Source organism: Vigna angularis, chromosome 10, assembly GCF_016808095.1.
Source record: "Vigna angularis cultivar LongXiaoDou No.4 chromosome 10, ASM1680809v1, whole genome shotgun sequence".
NCBI classification, from domain to species: Eukaryota; Viridiplantae; Streptophyta; class Magnoliopsida; order Fabales; family Fabaceae; genus Vigna; species Vigna angularis.
This window is the reverse complement of record NC_068979.1, coordinates 28,557,377-28,573,355: the sequence shown is the minus strand read 5'-3', so window position 1 is coordinate 28,573,355 and position 15,979 is coordinate 28,557,377. Positions and strand designations below refer to the sequence as shown.

At 32.4% G+C, this 15,979-nt stretch overlaps 1 protein-coding gene and 1 long non-coding RNA gene across 2 annotated transcripts; both read right to left on the bottom strand.

Moving 5' to 3' along the window:
- Positions 1–4,095: 4,095 nt before the first annotated feature.
- LOC128194219 (uncharacterized) lies at positions 4,096–6,426 on the bottom strand. The gene is made up of 3 exons (XR_008245554.1): positions 6,308–6,426; positions 6,108–6,204; positions 4,096–4,355 (listed from the first exon to the last, which is right to left on the bottom strand). It is a non-coding gene; the product is annotated as an uncharacterized LOC128194219 (long non-coding RNA).
- A 2,331-nt stretch (positions 6,427–8,757) lies between these two features.
- On the bottom strand, positions 8,758–9,797 carry LOC108335347 (basic leucine zipper 43). Its single transcript, XM_017571348.2, has one exon. It carries the CDS (start codon positions 9,495–9,497, stop codon positions 8,913–8,915), a length of 585 nt encoding a protein of 194 aa, XP_017426837.1. The 5' UTR covers positions 9,498–9,797; the 3' UTR covers positions 8,758–8,912.
- Positions 9,798–15,979: the final 6,182 nt, after the last annotated feature.

The following is a 15,979-nucleotide window of genomic DNA, read 5'->3' as shown; positions in this document are numbered from 1 at the left end:
CTTCAGTAGAACATCTAACTAGCAGAAATAAAGTGTATTATCTAACTAGGCCATCACCTACTGTTCCACAATCAAAGAAGATTTTTCGTGCACATAAATGTTTCTATTCCTCATTAATAACCAGGTGTCCAAAATAAATTTACAAATATTACAAAAAGATGTTATCTAAAGGAATATAAACTTCAATATATATATATAAATATCTGTATGACTAGGATAACTTCACCTCTCACATTTATTATACAACGCATGATCATAGGCCAAATATCACAACACTAAAATAAAGGGTAATCTAACTTTAAAAAAGAAACATACATATACCACAGAAATATATATAAAAGATATTATTAAATGATATTTGTTACCATATTATTTTTCAATTCTTCAATTGGTTGAAAAATGAGTTTACTTTATGCCAATATAACATTTAGTTTTAAAATTTCTCTTTAAAAAGTTGATTTCTTACTTTTGACTCAAGTTGCAATTTTGCCATTTGCTTTTTCAATTGTTCCATTTTTGGATAAATGAGTTTACTTTTTGTTAATATAGCATCTACGTTCTTAGTTCCAACATTGTTGATTTCTTTCATATTGTGCTTGATGATCACTAGTTGTTAGTGATTCAATGATTGTGGTAGTCTCCTCAACACTCTTCATCATCATAGTTCCTTCTTGCTAAAACATCCAACAACATTCTTGTTTGCAGTCTAAGTCCACCATATAACATGTTGAGTTATACTATTTCCTTAAATTCATGGTTAGAACACTTTTTAAGTTAGAATTTGTACCTCTTTCATGCTTCGTTGAAGTGTTCATCTACTCCTTGGGAGAAGGTTGCAATAACAACGTTAACACTAATGTATTTATATTGTGGCCAAGTGATTAACAGGATCTTCTTGGTCAAAATTGATTTGTTGTTATTAGATAAAGTAACATTGGCTTCATCTCAACTCCTTTTGTAGGTCTAACAATGCTTGAAAAATGATGTGACCCCTGTTGTTGAGTGTAATCTACTAATAATCTCCTCTGATTGTTCTATGTAGCCATTTGATTAAGATAGTTTACTTCCAACTCAAGTATGTTTCTACGACTTTAATTTGCAACTACAGTAGTGAAGTCAAAATTTGTCTCTATTTTTTGTTCTTACTATTGTGTTTTGTGATTGTGAGTTCAACCTCTAGATCAAACAATAAAAATTGTTTTTTTCCTCTCATTTGCATACACAACAACTCAAACAATGGCGAGTAACGTTGAAGCACAAAAACTTATGCAGAAAAGAGTACACAATCATTGTAATAGTAACTTAAAAAACAATAACACAAAAATAAATGTATTGGTTGGCTTATCAACACTTAAATACAACTTTGTACAATGATCAATCTAGTTTAAACAAAGATTTTCTTGACGTAAATCTCTAACAATAATACCAAAAACTTGTTTATTTCGTAGTGTACAACTCGAAATATATCAACAAGTATATTGGGTTGTTGTAGCATAACAAGTGCTGTATCCACAAGGATTTGGTAGAAAATAAAATGTTTTAACTATCTTAATCTTTATAAAACAGAAACTGTGTTTATAGTGTGTTGAAAACATATTTTTTTTTGTATGAAAATGTTGTAAAATATGTTGAGAAACAGTTTGGATTATTAGATGAGTGACTTTTGGATTACTAGATGAGTGACTTTTGGATGATTGAACTGTGTTGGAGTTCGAATTCACAACTTTTTCGTCTCTTGCATCAAATCTATTAACATAATTAAAGTTATAAATGATCAAGTCCTAGGAGTTCGCTTTAAGTTTAACTTTAGGTCCATTCCTGACACCTAGAGCATAGGATCACCACCCTTTAGTATGATTCCTCAATGGCTACTTGAACGGATCACCTGCATTAAGAATAAGACTCTATCTCCAACTACAATCCTAGATCCATTTCTAACATCTAGAAGCCCACATGATAATTGATTGGATCACAACTTAATACTAGTTCTCACTGAATCTTAAGCTAGTGAAGTAAACTAGTGAAGTAAGACGAGTGATCAGTTCATCCAACATAAGATAAAATTAATTAAAAAACTTCATATCAAAAGCAAACATCAATGAATGAAAGATAATATCGAATACAAAAGAGTTCAAAGTTGTTACATCTCACTCCAACATATGGGATATTTAGCTCTTCATGAATGATAAAAATAAGTAATATAAGGGAGGAAACTTCATCTCCTAATCCTCTAAAGATATTCTAATAAATACAACAAAAGTGATAAAGGACTATCTTCTGAAATATATATGAGAAGAACTTGAAGAAGAACATTTGCAATTCAAAAGATTTATGACAAGGTCAAAGATCAAAACAAGTCTCCTTAAATCTTGAATCTTATAATCTTCCATGAAGAGAGAAATTTATAGAACATGAATATCATAAACATAATTGAAGAATAATTACGAAAATTAAATAAGTTATATTTTTTATTTTAATTGCAAACAATTTGTTTCTGACCCAATGTCTTTGGGCTTTCTTTTAGGGTTTCTTAGGTGCCTTAAACATTTGTACCTATATATAGGAGCACCAAATACATATATAGACACTTTTGAGTTATAATATATGCATTTGCATTTTTGAGAGATGATTCTTTTGGTTCTTGATTTTAGAACTGTGATTCTTATTAAAGATTAACATTTTTGTGACGAATCTTCCTTGACTTATCAATCTTTCTGAGCTGGAGCCTTCTTGAGATTACTTTATGATGAAGGATTTTCCATGGCTTGAGCCTCAGCTTGGGGCTTGAGGAAACCTTCCATGTTGAGTTTTTTCTTTGTGGCTCAAGCCCTTGTTTAGCGCTACAATTGTGTTGTATAAGATAGCTTGAAAAATTCTTTAATTTTTTTTTCTTCAAATTTCAACTTTGACTCTTTAATTTCTTTTGTTCTTGAAAAAAAAATAATTATAGTGATTAACAGATTTTATATAAAATTATAAAATATATAAGTGTAAATCAACATTGAAATGAACTAATACTATACACTTATGTTGAAATAAACATTTTAAATGAAAGGATTTCACTTGTTTCTCATTTTAATGGAATAGAAAAGCTTATTTATTCCAATGTCACTATTATCTCATGGAAGTCATCATTTAAATAGATATTATTGAATCTGATAAAGGTAACAAACATATTTAAATATTTGTTAAAGTTCAAAATTACTTTTATGACTATTGCATAATAAAATAATGTTTAAGATGCTTAATGATCAAATATCCATTGTCTAAAGAAGACATCCTACAAATAAGAACAACCTTTCTTTTCCAACACAAATAGTAATTAGTTTAATTTTATTGAATAACTATATTTTAGGTTAAAGTAGATCATTTTTAGTTAATTTGCTTCCAAATTGATTTCCTTATATAGTAAGTAAATTAAAATTGGTGTTTCTTTTTTTTTTTAATTTTAAGTTTTGGTTATAAGGCAAAACCAACTCAACTGAATTCCTGAATTTATCTAAAAAAGTATTTAAAATTTATGTTGGACCATAACTTATGTAAATTTACGTCAAAATTTATTGACAAATTTTAGCTTATATTTTCTCCTTACATTAAATTTATGATAAATTCTAAATTACATAGATAACTTCACAGCAAAACACATAATTTCACGCTTTGTTTGAATATTTATAAAGTTGTGTTTTTAATTTAATTGCTTATTTGCATCTATCATCTGGTAGAGTATTTAAAGTGCAGTGAGTATTTAATATCATAACATAAGGTTTAAATTTAAGGAAGTTTGATGATAAAAGTGAAAATAAAATAATATTGGGTAAAATCTGAACTGAGACATAACTGAATGATAAAATATACATTTAAGGTTCACACAAAGAACCCAAATTTCCTAGCACCATCATATTCCGGTGGATCATATATTTGCTTGTATTGATTTCCATCGAACTCTATAGTTTTAGTGCTCATCAGTGCTGTAGAAAGAAAATTTATCTTCTAAGCCTATTGTAACATCCCAAAATTATACAGTCATCAACCATATACTTAGAATAATTACACATATCAATAACCCAAAACAGTTTTAATATTAAAGGGAACAGATTAAACAAATGGCCGAACGGCCTTTCATATATTAGAATTAACGAGCGTTTACAAAAAGGTAAGGACGAACGGTTTACAAAAATAGTGACCGAACGTCCAACTATCTACAGTCAAAAGAGCGCTCGCTCACAGCCGCTCGCTACTCTAAATACACTAACTAGAACCGAACGTTCACTGTTCGGCCTTCACTTCAGCTTCGACGAGGTTGGCGTCCTCCAAATTTTCTTCTTCCAGCGTTTCTTCAAGTAACGCCTCACCATCTGCTCACATCCACACGGATGATCATTGCATTCGACAAGACGGGTATACATAGACGAGACAACACAATGGAAAACGCAAGGGTAAGCTTATTGAATTTAATTCAAGTCAAACATACAGTTCATACATAACAAACATATCAATTTATTCGTAACACATGCATTCAAATCATACATTAACTCAACCAAAATCCTGATACTAGACCGACCGTCCAGACTGTATGAAACCTGTGTAGCTAAGGCGTCCGTGCACCCAGGTGAGTGACTGGAATACTCATCAGTAGCCACCTGAGGTTAGTCTTTTATGTCCAAGTTACAGTTATGGACTAGACCTCCTGCCATTCCCACGCATGACATACTCCTCTCTACTTGAGAACGAGCACTCACGGAATATCAGGATGAACCACCATCTAAGCTTACCACGTTCATACTTACAAATCTCAATTTCCATCCAAGAGTCGTTCCTCCCTGGAACGCTCGTTCAAAACCAACAATCACAATTCCATTTCTCATGGTGTTCGCACATCTTAATATTTCATCTTATTAACACTTTCCTTATTAGTTTCACTTCCATAAAAGAACGAACGTCCAGCCCTCTTTGTAATAGAGGACGAACGTTAATGCAATACCAAGAAGGCCTGTTCACGAACTTGAATCAGTTAGATGAACTGAATCTAGAATGATCTGAAATTTACTTAGAATAATTTAAATTCAATAACTCTGGAACGAATCAAATGGATAGATATATCACAACTTATTTAGATAAAGAATACGAACATGATTTAATTCAAGAGACAGCCGCCAGTCAATGACCGAGCACTAAATGAAACTTTTGGACGAACGTCACTGAAATATTGGACGAACGTTACTAGGATTATTGGACGAACGCTATTTAGATTTTAAGGACGAACGTTATTTCAAATTTGGAACGAACGCTATTACCATTCGTTGATAATTTAGGAAGGAATGAACGTTCGGTATAGGACCGAGCGTTCTTTATCGCATACGCATTTTGGACGAGCGTTCGGTATCAGACCGAGCGCTACTTATCATTCACTCTTTTTAGGACGAGCGTTCGGTCTAAGACCGAACGCCACTTCAGGACGTACGTTTTTAGGTAGGGAACTTTCACTGATTCAAGATCAAAAGAAGTTTGGGATTTCTATAAGATAAGATACTTCAAATTTTTGTCTTACAAATTGACTAAGAGTTCAAAAGGATGTTATCAAGTTTCTCAATTCTCACGCAACACTCATGAAGTGTACGTCTGGCCAAATGCTCAAACGTAAAGCTATTTAAGAGGGCGTTCGTCCTCAAAGGGAGTCCTTTCCAAATGAAAGGGTCCGACTACTACAAGAATTTACTGATAATACCGAACGGTCAATGACCGTATCGATACGAACGTTCATTTTCATAGGATTTTCATATTTACATTCCACATACAGTAACCATATTTTCCAGTATACACTTTCATGCATTAAATCAATCATACCATAGTATTTTTCCATGCTTCTCATGCTTTTAATCAACATCATATACTAACATTCAAATATCAAAATCATCCACATACAACGTTACAGAACATTCATACACTCAGCATAAAATTTCCAGTACATACATGCATCGTTTTCTCATATCATCTCAGAATCATATTCATAAACTCCAAAGTCCAATATCATAAATCATATTTCAAGCATCACATAACGCACATGCAGTACAAAAATTTCATGAATTAAACCAATAAGCTTCCCTTACCCGGATTAAGCAACGTGCGTTCGTTCTTCAGAGAGAGAGAAACAGATTCCAGTATACTCCTCTACCCTTAACGTTTAAAACCCCAAAACTCCTCAAACTAAAATTACAGAAAAACCAATACTGGTTCAGAGAAGGTGCATGCAGATTAAAACGAAGCTTGCATGTTGAAAATGAAGAGTAGTTGAGGACGTGAAACTTACCCGTTTCAGAATCCAAAACCAATCGGTTTGATGGAAAGCTCACGGTGCAGGGACGCTTCTCACGGTGCTGAAACGTGAACGGAGCAAAGGAGGGTGAGTTGCAGAAGAGAGAAGAAAAAAAAAGTCTCTAGAGAGATGAAGGAGAAAAATGGAGGTTTGGTTTTCTGAGGAAGATGAAGGAGCACGCAGAGAAGGGAAGAGTGTTTCAGAAAATTAATTTTTTCTTCCCAAGTCAAACGGACACTCTCTCCTGCGCTGCCACTTGGCTTCCACTATCAAACTCAGAACCTTCCAATTTGACACCTGGCGGTGGCATGCAGAGTGAGGGTGTGTGCTTCTTTAATGGCACGGAACACGTGTCACACGTATTAATGGAAGCAGGGAGGTGACTAAGCAGAATAATTAATGGGGCGTGACACCTATAATAGAGAAGAGAGCGTAAGCGAAAATAATCAAAACAACCTTTGATTGATATACAGATGAAATTAGAAAAGAAAAATGTTTTTTTAACAAAATTTTTACAATAGTTTATGTGGTAGGTTGTAATTAGGGATGGCAAAAAAATTTACGTCCCCTGATAAAATCTGTAACGGATAGTTTGTACCCGCGGATATTTACTATACGTGGGTTACAAGTAGTGAGTTTTCTAATACCCGCTTATAAACGGGTCGGGTGCGGGTATTATACTATCCGTACCCGTGGATGTCCGCTACCCGCAAAAAATAAAAATAAAAATTTAATTTATATTTTATTAAGTTAAATTTAATTAAAATTAACATTAATTTATATTTTTTTATAAGGTTAAATATAATTAAAATTAAATTTTAATTTATATTTAATTTAATATATATTATATTTTATATATTTTTTGTAATTTTATTTAAGTTATTATAATATTTTATAAAAATATATTTTTTTAAATATTTGCGGGTATTCGCGGGTATACACAGACATTCGCGGGTTTTAAAATATATGCAGATATTTTTTAAGCAGATATTCATGCGGGTAGCGGGTGAATTTCTTTTTGTCGGGTCAGATTGCGTATAGACACTATCCGTACCCGACCCGTTGTCATCCCTAGTTGTGATAGGTCTATTTCAAATATAGCGATCAATAAAATAATGACACATAATTTGTTGTCAAATTTTTTAAAATAAAATTGTTAATATATCATATAATTCTATGATACATCTAATTTTTTTTATATTCATTTGACATTACTTTTATTTATTTTTTATTCTCTTTTTTTTAAAAAAAATATAAAATTGATATTTTTATAATTATTTTATCCTTATATTCTATATCAAGATAAAAGTGTGTATGATATGATTATTAACGAAATTAACAATTTTTAGATCAAATTAAGCATAGTATATAATATAACCATGAATAACTGAGTTCATAAAACCATCACAACTTTCATTATAAGGTTTTGGCCTTTGACCTTTCTCCAAAATTTGGCAAGCATTTTAACAACAACGTGACCTGATTTGACGATTGTCAAAAGCTGCACGATCTGCACATAATGCTATCAAGATTCTCTTGTCAATAATACAATCATGAAGCTGCCACACGCCTCCCTCAATCCATCAAAGTTTATCCCATGTCTGCTTTAATTTTCCAAAATTTCTAAGATACGAGCAAATCCCCAACCTTAAGCAGAACCTGTCTTCATGTGCTGTTCAGTGTTTAGATCACACTCCTGCAAAAGGAAAGACAAAATTTCACAATTTTGTAGATAGACATGCTGCTGAACCTTGATGATGTATGAACTTCCTTGTCGCTTTGTTACGAGTACTGTTCGAAGCAACACCTGAAACCCTCTTGGTTATAAAATCCACGTTCGTGACACAAGAATTAAAGATGCAATAAAACCCTCAGAATAGTTGTTTTCTTTGTTTTTAGTGGATACCCTTTTTGATTACATGTTTTGCTTCTTGTGGTAGCATTGTTTGTGATGATCCACTACCACCAGCACCTCCACCACCGTTTGTCGTATTGACCCTGTTACACTCTGTACAACAACTGACACCCTTTTCGGTGTTCTTTCAGATTTATGATACCTTGTTTTACTTTTGCACGTGCGTACCTTCTTACCCCCCGTTGCCTCTACAAAACATAAAACTCTATATAGCTACCTGTTGCAGCTAGTTCTAAACGCAAAAGATCAATTCTTTTTTATTCCCAGTAGCTTTTTCTGTGATAACTGTTCCTTTTTTCGTTACGGGGTTTTAGTTTAGTGTGAAAATGATGTTGGAACCATTTTGTTTTGTTAGTTTATATGATGGGTACAGAGAATTGACAATATGATATTCTGGCTAGGTACACTGCTTCATCGACATGAAGATAAGGACGCGGCGATATGATAGATGATAAACTGTAATTTGTTTTGTACTATGGACGTAAATATAATTCGCATGGTATTGTAATGATTCAAAGATAAGAACATGTAAAGCTGTTAATTATTTGATAACTGATACATATGATATGCTGCTAAACTCATAGATCTCCGATGGAGAGCCAAAGATCATAGAAATCTAAAGTAAAAAGAAGGCAGATATATAGAGTGAGCAATAGGCTTGTGTGTAAACAGTGGAGAATAGCCTCATTCGTGAATCATATCTGCAGGAGTGATCGATTGGTTTGAGGGATCAGGTTTGTTGCATGGAAGGTCCTCCAATTCTTCCATGGCGCAAGCAAAGGAGGTTCCAATTTGCATGTCTGCTAGCATTTGGCGGAGATCAGAAGCTTCTTCTTTGAGGCGTGTGTTCTCTTGGAGGACTCTGTCATGGGACTCGGACATATGGTTGAGTTTGTCAATCAAGTTGTGGTTCTCAGTTCTGAGCCGAACAACCTGCGACCAGAGTTCATCCAAGTGCTTTTGCTTCCTCATCCTTGATCTGCGGGCGGATTCTCGGTTGGATATCATTCTCCTGTGTTTCCTTTCGTCGATGATGTTGAAGTGGATTTCATCAGCTTCATCAGAGGTTGAGTTGCTGCTGAGGTATGAGGAGGGAGGAGCAAGAAAGTCAAGGCCTGAATGAGGGAAGTGGCAGTTTGGAAAGTTGCTTAAGAGGGTGTTCATATGAAGGTTTGGAATGTCACTTTGCACAAGGCCAAAGTTGGGTGGAACTAGGAATGGATTTTCAGGTGCTAGATAGTGGACTCCTCTTACCTCACTAGGAACCATGGTTGGAAGTTTGGAACTAATTTTCAAGATTATTCCTTATGGGTGTGGTTGTGAGGTGTATTGAGAGACTGAGATGATATTAGAACTGGGGAAGGTTGTGTTGGAATTGGGGTGAATTTATAGAAGATGATGGCCAGAAAAGTGGGGTCAGTTTTGGAAGAGGGCTTACATGAGCAGAAATTCAACAATAATTGGGAAGTGCTCCTAATGTATGCATGTGGTATGAGATATACATTCAGGGTAAGACCACTTTTTATCATATAAGTGGCTGTCCAGAGTCCATGTCATAAAGTTTTTGGGTTATATGTATGTGGCTATGTGTAATAATGTTACTTCTATCTAATCTATATGTTATCTATGGCTCTTTATATGTTCACTTTACTCATTTTTAATGGAAATTTAAGAATTGAAACATTGGGCAAATATAATCTGCATTCAAGTTATTAAATTGCATTTCTGGCCATGGTTGCAGTCTCGATTCCTTGTGAAGTGATGAAATTGCAATTAGGATCATAACGTCAATAATTTATTACGGTCCATTGAACTCTTTCATAAAACCCTGTTTATAATTACTGTTTGATGTGTTTGTAGTGGTCATCATCATAATGCAAATGTTGCAGCCGCATCATGTAATGTGATTGCCCATTTAAAAATCCTTTTAGCACATTACAACAATGCATAAATCAATTCCAAGAGAGCTTTTCTTGAGGTCTCTATCCAATTTTGAAGCAATATTATTGAAACCCGTAAACTCTTACACCCAATAATTTCTTTTCACGCATGACGCAGTATAGGTTAGTTTGAAAGATATTTGATGGTCATTATTTATTATAATTATGATGACTCACGAGCTACTAAAATATATAGATTAAATGATAAAGTCTTATAATGTTCTGCTAATGTGATTTTAAATTAAGTTCCTTTAGTGTTTGTTTACCTTGGTGCAGTTCTAATCAAAATGATAAACTATAAATAATTAGGGTCATAGCTTTTGGAATCCATTACTGAAATAATCAAATGACTTGTGTTCAGTATGCTTTTTCTTTTCTATCTCACTTTTGAATTTTGATCCTTTACGTTATGTTTTCTCCAAATTGATTGGATGGGAACTGAATAGCACTATGTGCATGAGATTATAGAAGCAGTTTATGAGATTACAGATGTCTCAAAAACACTGTAGAAACCATCACATTTGAAGAAGGTCTTCATCGCTTCATGTTCACTCAACACCTTGTTTGTGATCACAACGTATCAGAGGCTGCCATATCTATTTTCTTCTCTAAAATAGTACTTCATAACTTTTTATGCTTCTCTGTAGTTGCCTAAAATACCTTATTAATCCTATCTCGTTCAAGGCAACAAAAAGTGGAAGCCACTTTTTAACATTTGCAAAATGAATATAATAAACATTGTTCGTGATAACAGTTTTAGTTATTTTGCTAATCTGTCTCTGTATTATGGCCCACATGCATGATATACGATAAAGAGAAGAAAAATGGTATCATGATACGATAAAGAGAACAGAAATGGTATCGATAAAGAGAACTGGTATTATGATACACTTTTATCTTCATTTGACACAAGATTCAAGGATAAAATGATTTAAAAAATGTAAAATTTTATATTTTCAAAAAAGAAGAAAGTAAAAAGTAAGTAACATAATATTAAATGAATATAAAAAGTTTAGATGTGTCAAATAACCATCTTTCCAAAAGAAAATAAAATATGCCCAAAAGATTAGATCGAAAAAGTTTAGGCAAATATAAGAGGCTTGGCTGCAACTTGCAGAGGCAAATGTCATTGTTTTATGCTTTAAATGTTGTTAATTTTCTTGGATAGAAATGGTTATATTACTGCATTTTACATATATAAACATATTAGGCGATTCCGCACTATTGAACGTTTCCCTTCATTCTATACTAATCTGATAAGGGTGAAGTACAAGATGGTTGGTATGAGGAAAAGAAAAACAAAAAGTCAGATAGTGGTGAAGTACAATTAAAGAACATTCGAAATAAACCATCTGTGAAAGGGTAGTAGTAGTAGTATGTGTTGGAATTTATGTGGAAGATCCTTGTAAGTCCGTTGTACTTTATAAATTCCTTGTAAAGGGCATGTCATAGTGCTTTGCCATTATATATGTAAATTAAGGGGCAGTTTTCTATCTGGGTGGCACCACTTTTAAGAATTCAAAACCAAAAACCGAATCTGATCATACACTGTTTCTTCTAGTTAGGGTTGGATTTCATGGTTAGTTAAGAAATTTTGTTCCTTCTATTTGGAGAAGAAAAAAATAATATCGAAGAATCTAGTTAGGTGCACCACAAAAAACACTGTTTGTTGGATGTAAATTAACAGTTAAGATACGTCAAATATTCTATTAACTATAATTTGATATTATTATAATTTGTATAAGTGTCATTTTTTTAATAAATAAAGAATCATATGACATATATATATATATATATATATATATTTAAACTTTTTAATATGTTATCAGAACAAATTAGAATCTATCCTAACAAGATATGTGTGGACATGTGGTTTCAGTTGCTATTAAGCTATTGTTGGATCACCCATTAGTGTCTAGCTTCACGCTCTTCGACGGGGTGTGTTGAAAATTTCACGTCAATTAAAGATAAAGTCAATTTATAGTATATGAGATATAAACTTTATCTTATAAGCTGATTTTGTGAGTTTGAATTAAACTTAAAATTTACTTTTTAACTCTAATAAAATTATGGACATATCTAACAATAATTGAGAGAAATTATCAAGAAAAAGAATCATGAGTAAAAAAGCATTAATTTAGTACTTGCAAGCTCTGGTCCATTATGATGCAGGATATGGATTAAAATATATAGAGAGAGAATAAATTAGAATAATCCGAAGAGTTAGGTAAGAATTTTGATTATTCCTTCCACTCTATTGCGAAAGCTTCAAAGAGCTATAACCAAACGACAAGTAACTAGATTTATTTCAAGGTGGCACTCTAATAGTTATGAGGATAAATGAATCCTATTGAAAAGTGAACTCATCATAAACAATTGTTATATATATACAAATGAAGTTTGATTTAAGAATATGAAGAGAAGCTAAAAAAAAGATATAGAATTGCGTAAAACGTTGAATCTAAATGGTCATCATTTTGCGTAGTTGAAAAAGAATAACCCAAAAGCTTGGAGAGCAATAGCTATAGCATGAAATAAAAGATTGAGTACATTATTGACCTCTTTTATATGGGTTATGTCCTTGTGAGGCACGGGGGGTGTTAAGGTTTAGCTAAACACAGTGCACACCATTTCCATGAAAATTAGTGGCCTACAAATGCTCATCTCATCGGCAAAAAAAAGATAAATAAAAAATCAGGAAAGAAAAAGTTGAAGCAAAACATGATGGCACTATTAAGATGTGTACACATTTGTCCAATTTCTGTGGTGCTTCTTATTCTAGCAGGGAGTACGGAATTGTCTTGTCTCCCTTTATAATACCAATTCTATAATATATTTTTTAACAATAAATAACATATAAATAAAAGAACGAGGAATTAGATGTTCCATCGCATGTACAAAAGTATCCATAATAAATAAGAGATGTAAATATGTAAACTTTCACTAATGAAAATAAATCACATTTTACTACGTATAATATGCTATGATTTTAAGAAAAAATATAGCTTATGAAAACGTGTAACATTTTCACATCAAAATATAAGTTATTGTTCAAATAAAATCGTAGCTTATGCTTTGGAAACTAGAATACAAGCTATAGTTCTTCAAAGAATCGAAACCTATACTTTGACTATCGCAATATAGGCTAAGGTTTTACAAAAAATTGTATCTTATATTTCCCTTAATAGGATAAATTTTGTGAAATTTTTACTTGCTTATGAGTGTCCTATTGCATCCCGTATCGTTGTGGTTTTTCTCCTCCAACACTGTGAACACATTATTCTCCATTCTTCCTTCAATTTGAACACCTCTAACGCTTGTTAAGATTTGTGTTAAGTGACCAATTAAACACATTTTTAGTGTTTTAGAGAACTTCTTTTGAGAGTTTTATCTTCTTTATTTTCCCTTTTTAGAGTTTTTTTGGTATTTTCTTCTAAAACTCTTAGTTTTAGTAAAAATGTTTTAAAAAATGACGTTTTAAGAATGAAATTTTGTTTGGTGTGCTTTGAGTTCTTAAGGACTAAACTAATATAGAGTTTTCTTAACTTTATCTTTGAACTAACCTCACTTAAACTTTCCTAACTTGAGCTTTATTATGTCTTTCCAACATGTTTAGAATTAAAAGAAGAAGATATGATGGATCCTAGAAGTGGATAAGTCAAAAGAATAAAAAGAACAAAGTCAAAGTTCATCCTAAGTGGCATATTGTGTAGAAAAAGCATCTTGAAGCCAATTGGACATATTGGAAGATTCATTGAATAAATAAGGTTACAGTTGGAAGTTAGAAGTCAAGGAAGTTAGAAGTCAAGGAAGTTAGAAGATTAGCCTAAGTAGTTAAGGAAATTCATCCTATCTAGAAAATAAAAAGCCTCGTTCATATACTTTCTTTTCTTCTAAACATTCATCCCTTCCCACATAACACTTTCTTTTAGTTTTTGTTTGATGTTTTTCCTAGAAATTGAGAGTTGTTGATTGTTGGAAAATGATTGGATAATCAAGTCTACAATGTGGGCAAGAGTTCCTTCATTCTTAGTCTAGTGATTGTAATTCTTGAACTCTTTCTTGTACTTACTTTCAATTCAATGAAGAATTTCAAATTTCATATATTTCCTTTTATTTAGTCTTTGATTTCAATTTCATGCAATTTTTAGTTTTAATACTTGTTTTAGATTTCTATTTTACATTTTTCTACACTTCTATATCCTTTTTTTTTGGCTTTTATCTAGACACACTTTCTTGGATGATGATTATTGTCTTTTATATAGGATCAGGTTTAGACTCAATTCTGATTTCTAAGAGTACAATGTGACCAATTCATTCAATATTTCTGACTAGAAATATTGGAACTAAGATGAGACCACTACAATAATTAATAAAATTATAGACAGATACTGGATTGGGGAGCACATCTGAAACTCTTTGTTGGCACATTGAAATTCACCATATTATCATAATAAATGTGTTATTGTCAAGAGGAATAGAGTTTCAGAAAAAGGTGGGACTCTGTGTACAAGTGGATCAATCACCATTCATGAGCATGTCATTCATATGATAAACCTTCATTCCTTTTGTATCCATTACATATAACATGTATTTCAACTTTAGTGTACATATATAACTCCATATTCTGTTACAGGCACAAGTCGGGATTGGTTGTCCACATTGATGAGGTTTTTCAACAAACTCATCTTTAAAAGGGATCTGACCAGTTTGTTGGTGAAAGGTCTCGGAGGACCCATTTAAGCAAACACTTTTAATATTATTTGCTTACTTTAAACTTATTCACCTATATCCTTTACTTACACTATGCATAATGCTGAACAATAAAAAATTTCAAGTAGACTTTCACATGTCATATTTGAGCATGAGTTATGTTTTAATGCATCAAAAGAGCATAATAATGACGATGACATGTTTAGGACACAATGTTGGGTCAATGTCACTGGTGGGAAGAAAAAGGATGAGTCTACGAGACATGACAACTTGCTAAAAATTACACTTTGGGAAAAGGTAGTATTAAGCACCAACCATCTTCTTCCACTAGTGTTGACGACACCATTGTCCAACTCACATAGCGAATATAAAGACGTCACCGGGAATACAATGATTTGGCACAAGAGTTTGTCAGTTTCAAAGAACTGATCATGAGATTGCTACCTGAGTCTTCACAACCTTTTTCCACCATCCTTCTTGCCTAATTACGACCCTTTCCACCACACTCCATTCAAGACCACCCCATATCAATCTAGTCCACACTAGTCCAGTCACCTTCAGAGTAGTATAGCGATGAATAAGAACAGGATCATGAAAATGATTATTTGTCCCTATGATGTTTATGTACATAGTATTTATGTTTTAAAAACATATACTTTGTTTATGTATATCAACATCTTTTGTTGCATATTGTTCATTGAACTTAGATTTTGTGGTATATTGTTTATTGATCATTATCTGATTTTGGGGTATAAACACAATATCACATTGCATTTGAATCTACTACGCCCTTATGGACATACTTACTCAAGGATATATTTGCTAGTAATTATTAACAGAAAAAGTTGTTGATAATTACCGAAAGATTTTGTTCATTGATAATTACCGGTAGATATATCATTCGGTAATTACCGACGAATTTGTCCATCGGTAATTACCTATTCCTAATATCCGTCGATAATGATTACTGATAGTGAAATTATATATATATGTTGAAAAATATATCTTTTTGTTGAAATACATTGAAAAATATATCAACGAATTCTTGGTTCTCGTTAATCCATTGAAATATATATATTTCTGTTGAAAAATATATCT

Excerpts from the sequence above, each read along its gene's own strand:
- LOC108335347 (XM_017571348.2), bottom strand. The coding sequence starts at position 9,497 with ATGGTTCCTAGTGAGGTAAGAGGAGTCCACTATCTAGCACCTGAAAAT.